Source organism: Pteropus vampyrus, unplaced genomic scaffold, assembly GCF_000151845.1.
Source record: "Pteropus vampyrus isolate Shadow unplaced genomic scaffold, Pvam_2.0 Scaffold85, whole genome shotgun sequence".
NCBI lineage: Eukaryota > Metazoa > Chordata > Mammalia > Chiroptera > Pteropodidae > Pteropus > Pteropus vampyrus.
Genome location: NW_011888866.1, coordinates 2,969,836 through 2,979,560, shown reverse-complemented (window position 1 = coordinate 2,979,560; position 9,725 = coordinate 2,969,836). Strand labels below are relative to the sequence as shown.

Sequence of the window (9,725 nt, the reverse complement as noted above, 5' to 3'; positions counted from 1 at the left end):
AAAAAAACACTGGGGTTTTGTTTCCTTACTTTTTTGAAAATAATTTACAGTCTAATCTTCACCACCTTTGCAGCTTTTACCTGAACTCACAGGTTTTTCAAAGTACCACATAACCAAATAGCCAGAACCAGATATACAAACTGACCACAGCTAAACATGAGACCATTAATCATACAATGCTTGGCTGCTATAGATTATCCGTGTGTACACAGTTCTTGTCTAATCACAGCAACAGCCTGCTTGAATCTAGCATTTTTCTACATGGAGGCACGAACTCAACCGGGGGAGAAGATGCTGGCCTCACCAAGCTCATGCAGCACTCATAACTATCCACTAGGACCAAAAACCTTATTTTGCACACTGCTGGAATCATTTGTTTTGTGATCTCAAAACACACGGGTCCCAACTATAGCAGAAGCAGTGTTGGTATGCCATTATTAACAGTCAATTTTACAGACTGCTGTCAGCAGTAATAGCTGATGATTTGAGCATTATAAAAGCATGGCACTCTAGGGCCATTTATTCTAAGAGCAAAAAGCAGTTCATCTCTTCTTAGCCATGAAAATACTAATCCATTCCTAGTCTAATAAAACATAATATTCACATCAATGACTTAAAATGATGAAAAAAGATGAAATCATATTTTATATAACCACCTAATAAAGCAAGAAGGAACCTTATAGTTTAGAAAAGTTATCTTTTAAAAATAGTTGAATTTTAAAAGCTTCAGTGCCTTTAAAAGATTCAATTTTAATAATATGGAAAATTCCCTATGGAGAACGACCACATCATTCTCCAATAAAGTCAGATAAGTAAAGCTGTTACTATACAAGAATACCTTCCCTTTCACATGGGTCAGTCATCTGAGTATGATATTAAGGCCTTTGTCTCTCTTAATTATTTAGGGATCTTCCTATGCTGCAGGCCTAATTTTCTTTTTCTCTCAAAGTATACCACCTCAGTGCCTTTTGAGTTCAGCACATTCAGCTTTCACAAATGAAGGGCAAACATGCGTCATGCAGGCAACAACAGATGGCCCCTCCCCTTAAAATAAACAATGAGTACACTTCCTTCACCGAGGAGCTTCGAGGCAGCTCCAGACCCAGCCAATTTTCCACAGTAAATAATACAATCCTGAATCAGTTCATACCACATTATACTAGACAACTAAAACACACTAAATATAAATATGGCATCGATGCTAATATTTCTCCATAATCAAAGCGAAAATCTTCATCAATACCTTTGAGGTGGTCAGGTCCACTCAAAACATCTTTTCTTACTCTTACAGTCTCCTGGGTAGATTGCGTAGGGCTTGGCTGTGAAGAAGCTTCTCCAAGATTTTCCAGCAAAATTTTCATTAACACGGTTAAATCATCTTCACTGAGAGCAACCTAGAAATCAACAATAAGTTGTTAATATAAAGCAATAAAAAATGCAGAAGGTCATATCTACATCTTAAGGTATGGTTCTTCCAATTAACTGTTCATCTAACTTAAAAAAGCGGGTAGGAGGGTTGGTAGTTAGGACCACAAATACCAGGAGAGAAGTATTTCATCTTGTGTAATATAAGACATTCCCCTGCGTGTAAACATACTTCTGACTCCACCCATATACACGCCTCTTCCTCTAGCTCTCCATCACTCTTCTGCCTTATCTGTTATCCTCTATTTCCTCACCATTCCTTGAACTATGCTTCTCACCCATCTCCTTAGCTTCTCATCTCCATTCTGCTTCTCTCTCCTCACCACCACCAGCTCCTTCCTCTACATTATTATCTACTTCCCTCCAAACTCAATATTTTTCATTTTTAAGGAAGAGTGCTGTTCAGTTTCTGAACTCCAAGAAGTAACGCAGCTCTTATCCTCAGTTCATGTTCATTTGGACACACATAACATTTATTTACTTTATCAAGAATAATGCCTGTTAGAAGAATAATAAATGCATCTACAAAGAATTTTTAAAAGCCAAAACATGGACCAGGAAAGGAGTATCTTGTTAATTTCCTACCTTCATAAAAGGGGATGTTTGGCAAAAAGAAAAAAAAGCAAGAGCTTCTGAGTCAGGCAGAACTGTATCAATTCTACTACTTTCAAACTGTTGCTGGCCAAATTTCTTAGCCTCCTTAACTCAAGTTTCTTAACCTTTAAAATAGGAATTACATCCTCTTCCTCATAGGTGGCTGCAGAACATGAAGCAGAACAAACGAATCTGCTAAGAGTCATTAAACCTTTTAATCCTTCTATCTTTTATACATTTTCCCAATATACAGAGTGGTCCAAAAGGCCTGTTTCATTCACTGAAACACAAATTCACACAAGCATGCATGCATTCACAGCACTTTCTCCTCTGAACTTCACAGTGTGCTTTGTCCACCCAATTATCACCAGGGAAATTGCTTGATTCCCAGACTAAATAAAAATGAGGAGATATTTTAGCATGAGATAATAACTAGGGATTTTTTTGTTTGCTATAAGCCCCAGTCCTTAGATAATAGATATCACTTTAACTCCCTAGAACTTCCCTGTGTATTCACTTCCACTTGTAATACCAACCAAGATATCACAACTGCCTGAAGAGCAGCTTGGTTTCCTGTGCGACTGTTTCAAATACTTAAACTGATCTTCAGTAAATCTGAAAGACAATTTAAGAGGTGGCTCCACAATCCTTAAAGAAGTGTCAAGCTGATCTACCCAAAACAACTTGATGTCACCTACCCGATACCTGTTCTTAGCTGCACCAGGAAAACCATCCAGATTCTGACCTATGAGGCTTGGATCTCTGTCAAATTAGTCAGTGGAGACCATACCCACTATGGCTACAATTCTTGATTTAATAGGGGTCCTTTAAATTAAAGTGATGATCATATTTTGATGTTAAACTGTTGGATATTACTTTTTTTCTTCTTTTGAAATACATAAAGCATAAAGAAAAAGCATAGAGAATACTATAATCCTCTCCACTGTACCTACCACCTAGCTTTGGCAAATCTAACAAGTTCTTGTATTTGCTTCAGATCTTTCCTCCCCAATATGGATATGGTTGAAGTCCCATGTTTACTTCTCTGAGTTCCCATTCCCTTCCTTTTTCCTACCCAGAGAAAAATACTATCATGAAAGATACTATCTTTCCATGACTGTTTTCTTACACTTACCACTATTATATTCCCTTATAAACAATATACAGTATTGCCCATTGTCTTGCTTGATGTAAAATTTGAAATATAGAACTGTAATATCATTTTCCATTTTTAAGGTATACCCATTTTCCTTTGCATAGTTCTAGTTCACTCACTTTATCTACTTGTAACATCCATTGTATGAATATACCATAATTAGATCCACATTCTCTTACTGATAGACATTTAGGTTTTACTTTCGCTTTCTGCAAACCTATAACCATACAATCTTTGAAAGGAAGGAAAATAAGACAAATATTAGTTCTGAGATCTAATCTCTTAACAGTAAGAGAGAAATTAAGAGTCCCATACTCTGGAATAGAGAAGTCTCTATGACTATCCTAAACAGACACTATTCCTCACATATCTACTCAGACTACACACAGGGACCTTCCTACAACAAACTTTAATTTTAACTTCTTCCCTTAGAACTCAGCTCCTTTGACCCTTCCTGTTTTATCTTAGAACTAACTCTGAAATAATCACAGAATTCAAAAGTTATTAAATTCCTCAATGTTTATTTGTTTTGTCACTCTCTCCCATATCCTATATCCTACTGTTTGGCTTCAAAAATTTCACATACAGGCACACAAGAATCATAGGATTCTTACACTTTCATCACCATCTTCAATCAGTGTCATCCTTTCCTGTACGCCTACACATAACCTGCTAACTAAAATGTTAAAAAATATCGCTGTATTTATATGCTTATCAAATAAACACATTCACCTATTTAATTGTCCACTTTTCTAATTAAAAGAGTGCTTTTATGCATTAAAAATACTACTAAGGTACTCCTAATGTAGTATCTAAATATCACTTTATACTGTCTTAAAATTTAACTGCCTTAAAATTTTAATAAAATTTTTCAGAATTACTAATGCTTTCAGCAGACTCCAATAGGTTTTATCTCAGACTTCTGGCTGGCTTTACCAAATATATGACTAAAATGAAATAAAGAAAAATATGGGAAAGTAGGATGGCTTCAGTTGCAGTTAGTTAACAAAAGTATTTACTTTCAATGTATCATCACTTCTGATATGTACTAGAAATGCGCTATGATCAACGATAAAAGCATATCTAGGAATTTTCATATATTTATATAAATACTTACCTGCATAGGTTTTAGTTTTCCTTCTATCTCCATCCCTGGAATTTGCACATACCATGTTGCTGCTAAATTTCGCTGTACAGACAAAAGCATGTTGACTGGTTTTAAAATTTCAATGTCATGCTGTAGTAAGCCAGCCTGCAAAATAGTTCTGAAAGATAAAAGAGAATTTATATTTTTGGAATTTATATTTTAAAGTGAAGACTATCATATAATGTAACAGTTTCTACATAGCATTTTCTTAAACACTGAAGATGGCTGTCAGATTCTTTTAGAACATGTTGCTTTTCATAAACCAATCGAATCAGAATAAATCAAGTTTATATGCAGAGCTACCTAAAACAAAGCCTGTGTAATGCTAACTTCCAAGATACAAATTTCACAATGTATAACTATTGCTCTATTAACTATCTTTCACAAGGATTATTTAATATTAGCAACTACTGCAATGTCATGCAAATAAATGTCACATCCTCTTAAAAATGGAGGACAAAGTGAAAGTCTAACTCAGACCTTAGTTTTATGTTATTGGTATTTCTCCAATAACAAAACCCAGAAGTTAAGCCAACGTATGGAAATAAGTCATTTCTAGCTTGCCTGCCAACAACCATTTACACAACCAAGTAAGTACTCTTGTCATGTAATGGAGCCAACATGTTCCCATTTGGATTCAATAATCTGGTATACACCTCATTGAGAATTCCCAAATGAGACAAGATTTAGAAACGAAAAATAAATCTTAAATTTTGTTACATTTTAAGTTTTCTCCCATTTACATAAAAGAAAATAGTATGTGCAAAGTAAAATAAATAAATAAATAAATGGACAGATAGATAGATAAACAAATAAATAAATCTAAATTAAGTATTATGAAGTAAACTGTATTTTTCTAATAGGACCCTTTATAGACTGGAAAAAATGCATTATAAATGTAGCGAGACAAAATGCAGATTCTATGAGGTGCACTGCTATTAACCACTGACCAAACACCAACAGTCAAGGTTTCATAATTAGAAAAAATAAGGAGTGAGAACCACAAATCACTAGAGTATTTTATCCCTAGCAAAAAAGTCTATGAAAATCTTATTTATAATAAGTAATACACAACTAGATTATATATTTATACCTGGAGAGCTTCAACTGAGTGAGCTGGATATTCATTTTGTCGATGACTGGGGGAAGAGAACAATGTTCCATAGGAACTAAGCTAAATTTGTTTTCAACTCTGATTAAACCCAGATCTGCTATAACAGCATTAGGTGATACTGAAGACTGAGGAATGATAATAACTGGTGCTTTCAAGTTGATATCCATCAAAAGGCGGAAACTCTTTTGAGCCAAGTCTTTCATACTGGAAGCAGCTCTTTCTGCAGCCTGTACTGTGGCTGCACTCAAAGCTTCTTTGGCAGTTTGGAAATTGTTGAGGAAGTTCTGTTGGAAAAGACTGATATTTAGAGTTCCCAAAAAAACAAGATTTATTTTAAAAAGGGAAAACTGTAAAAACTATTTACTTTAAAAAGAAAAACTAAATAAAAAGTAATATAAAAGATGTTATTTATGATTGTGTGTATGGAGAAAGTCTAGAAAGATACCCTCTGAGATATTAATAACGATTACTTCTAAAAAAGAAGAGTTCTTTAACTTCCATTTTATATATTCAGAATTACTTGTTTCTTATCACAAATTTTGGTTATGATTTTTTTAAATCGCTTTTTTACTCATGATGTCATTTTAAACTCAAATTTGAATAAAGAGATTGAAGAGAGCATTTCACTTCTCCCCAAGTAGGTTTAATTTTATATCTCTAGATCATAGAAATAAAGTTTATTCTTAGAAACCAAGGTTTTGCTGGCTTATTTCTGAAGATTTTTTTAAAGGGTACTCAGGTTGAAGATGCTTCGATGTTTACAATCTTGCCATCATTAGTTAAGTGTCAAAATTTCTTTATTTAGAATAAGATGCATTTCATCCCAATTTCAACCAAAAGCAAAGATTTTTCCCCATGAAGAAAAGATCATTCTTAAAAGTATTATTCTTGATGCTCATCTGTTAATAATACAAAGCAAGTTAAACTCTCCCTACTCCAAATAAATTACTTTCCAGTAAAATAAAACATGATAATTTAGGTAGAAATCCATGACTTGTAAGCTTTGATTTACACCCCTGCTAAAAGACATAGGCAGATTCAAACTCTGAAACCTACAAGGCTTACATGGAAAGACATAATTAAAAGCAAAGACTTTTATGCCTTGTTGATCACAATTATAATCAAAAACTGTAAGGTCAAATATTAGTCCTTCGAATGACTGATAAGTTCCTTAAAATTTTCTTTTAGTTCAATACCTTTAAGGGTTTTTTCATAAAACAATACTGAATTGTCTTTTTAAGTACTTTTAAAATATATAACTATGGAAACATTAAAACATGATGTTTATATGTTCAAAAACAGTAAGAAAATTTATTTGGTTATCCATCATGTAACGGATTTCCTTAACTATAATATTTTGTTCACCATTTGGGTGTTTATCACACAAGTAAAAATTTTGACTATCTAAGTTCAGGATTATAAGCAAAGATATTTAGGCCTCAATGAGAAATAAATATATTTTAAAGATAAACTTACCAAAAGAGACATGAAGAATTTATGAACATAAACAATTTGAATACAACCCACTTTGAGACTAAGCTTGCCATCTACTTTAGACATATCGGCATAGGCCTTGCCTTCTGTAGCATCTGGATAAAGAGTCATTTGGAACCTAAAGACTTCATCTCCCAAAATGGAGACAGCCTAAAAGTATTAAATTAAGTGATTATTACAACAAGACAGCTGTATCACCGTATTATAAATAAGTTTCCTTATTACAGAATCCTGATATACAAAGAAGCACCATTTAAAATCAACTTTCAATAAATTATTACTTAAAAACCTTATACTTGGCAATAAGTTTTTCCTATACCCACAGAAATTATTTTATCAAAGGAGATATCAATCACCTAATTGGTCAGAAATAACTTTTACAAATCACCTAGGCTATATACAATGTGAAAGCAGACTATGATCGTATTCATGTCCAACCTGACGTATGACAATTAATAAATATATACTGAACAAATGAATAAAGGTATCTCAAAACCAAAGAACAAAAAAAATTTCAGTATAGAAACTTATTTTTGATTACCTTTTTGTGAATGGACAGCAAATCAACATTAGTAACTATTATATCCTTAAGTCTGGCAAACATGTCAGTCTGCTTTGGCTTCACAGAAATAGAGGCATCCATTCCTGTAGGAAATATAACATTTACAAACTTTTTACCTAATCCAAGCGAACCAATTTAGTGCTATTTAAGTTCAATAATATACTACCAAGATAGAGAATGAATAAAAATTACTCACTATTAGACATATTAAAGATATCAACTTCTACGTATGAGATACCTAAGAAAGATTATATCCTTAAGTACTACAGTGCTTACAGGCATCTCATACATAAAAGTTGTGAAAATTTTAAAACAAAAGGGGGAAAGAGGGAGACAGATAAGGGTAATGGATTATCGAACCATAAACTTGAAACCTAGATAATTTTATTAACCAATGTCACCCCAATAAATTTAATTTAAAAAAAAAGATAAAGAGAAAAAATTTTCAAGGAAAATTAATCATAGGTCTCTAAACACAAATATTCTGTGCACTAGCAAGGTTAGAAGTGGGCATTTTGGAAGACTCACAATGTTTGTTAAACAGCCACCTCATAAACATTATGAAAACTACTGTTCTCATAACTAAGCATAAATGAATATAATTTGATGAATAAGTACTGTATCCAAAATGCATACTCTCAGATTTCTTCTCTCCAAAAATTTTTTGTAATTCTCTTAATTTCTAAAGGCATAATGATTTCTAAAACTGCTTCTCAGTACAGAATGCCTGCAGCTAAGACCTACTAATGACCCCAAACCATTACCATGCCATCCATAAAATAGTAATATTTGTTGAATGGAACTGATTTATATAACCTTCTTTAAAACTGTTTACTATGTACTAGGAACTTTTCTAAATATATGTAATTGTGTAAACTTAATCCTTACAACAACCCCATGAAAGGGCACAGAAAGGTTAATTAATTTGCTCAAAGTAGGCCAGTAAGTTTTAGGGAGAAAATTTGAATCTTTATAGGCTGGCTCCAGAACTCATGGTATAATGTGAACTCATCCTCATATCAAGCTGATGATGGGTAAAGCTTACAAAATTTATTTTAGAAACTCCTTTTCCTGATGCTATATATGCACAATATAAGGACAATAGGATAATGAAATTATCTATACTCAGTGAGATGTTATCGTGATATTCATTTAACAGTTGAAAGTTATATTATTCTGAAAATGCAAAAAGAACATAAGAGGTCAAGCCTTAGACTTATTCTGAAATTTTTTTAATGCATAAGGAATGTCTCATGTCAGCTGTGAATCATAATAAATTTACTCATAACACTTTAAAGTACATCTTTGAAAAGTTTGCACGAGTCTTCAATATAAGTAAACCAAAAAGAGACTCAGGAGAAATCTACCATGCACAAGTTCATTCTTCCTGGAGGTCTATATAAGGAAACAGAAATACCTACACCGAGAAATTACTCACCGTGTATTCTAATATCTGCAACATCACACTTCTGATCACAGACCAAGATATTAAATGAATTTAATTCCGCTATAATTTTTAAATCAAACACATCATTTTGAGAAGTGTTGCTGGATACTGAAAAGTAACAGAAACCTTGTGATTAGCAAAGAGCAAAGATGATATACAAAATAATCTCAAACTCATTAAAAGTCCTTTATGAACTATGAAGAACCAAAAAAGCCTCCACTAAGATTACATATAATTAATATTGATTTTGAATCAATTTTAAAATGCCAATTAGACAAAAACTATCATGTTCCCCTCCAAATTAAGAATAAAGGCAGCCTTTAATAGCACTTTGAAAGTCCAATTTGCTAGATGAAAACTTCATTATAATTTTTCTTCTAGGGAAAAAAAAAGCCCCTCTATATTAGAAATTTAGAATTTTACTGGAGCCAAATTTTGATTTTGAATTCCTTTTCATATCATATATTAGATAAAAGAATATTTCACGAAAAACCGAAATAGTGATGAATAGTTAATAAAATACATTTAATTAACTGTGCCACATACAATACATATTAACTATAGAATCAATTTCTCCAGATTGTACCCTGTTTATCCACGAAAAATCCTAAAATAAATTCCATGAGAAATGAACATAAAGGGCTAAAGTTTAAAAAAATACAAAAAAAAAATTTAATTTTTTTTATGCAAATAAGAATCACAATCAAATGGATTCCCTTAACCTACTTTAATCCAGGTTCTCATTGATAAATTTAGGATATGTTTTCCTAGAAATCTGTTGCCTAA

The 9,725-nt window shown here is 32.6% G+C and overlaps 1 protein-coding gene across 1 annotated transcript in view; it reads right to left on the bottom strand.

The window, feature by feature from the left end:
- VPS13C (vacuolar protein sorting 13 homolog C) overlaps positions 1-9,725 on the bottom strand; it is a 160,590-nt gene that overhangs the window by 64,433 nt on the left and 86,432 nt on the right. The window contains 6 exon segments of the mRNA XM_011363471.2: positions 1,244-1,394; positions 4,293-4,440; positions 5,416-5,720; positions 6,913-7,080; positions 7,472-7,575; positions 8,931-9,047. Coding sequence (XP_011361773.1) covers positions 1,244-1,394; positions 4,293-4,440; positions 5,416-5,720; positions 6,913-7,080; positions 7,472-7,575; positions 8,931-9,047 — 993 coding nt within the window.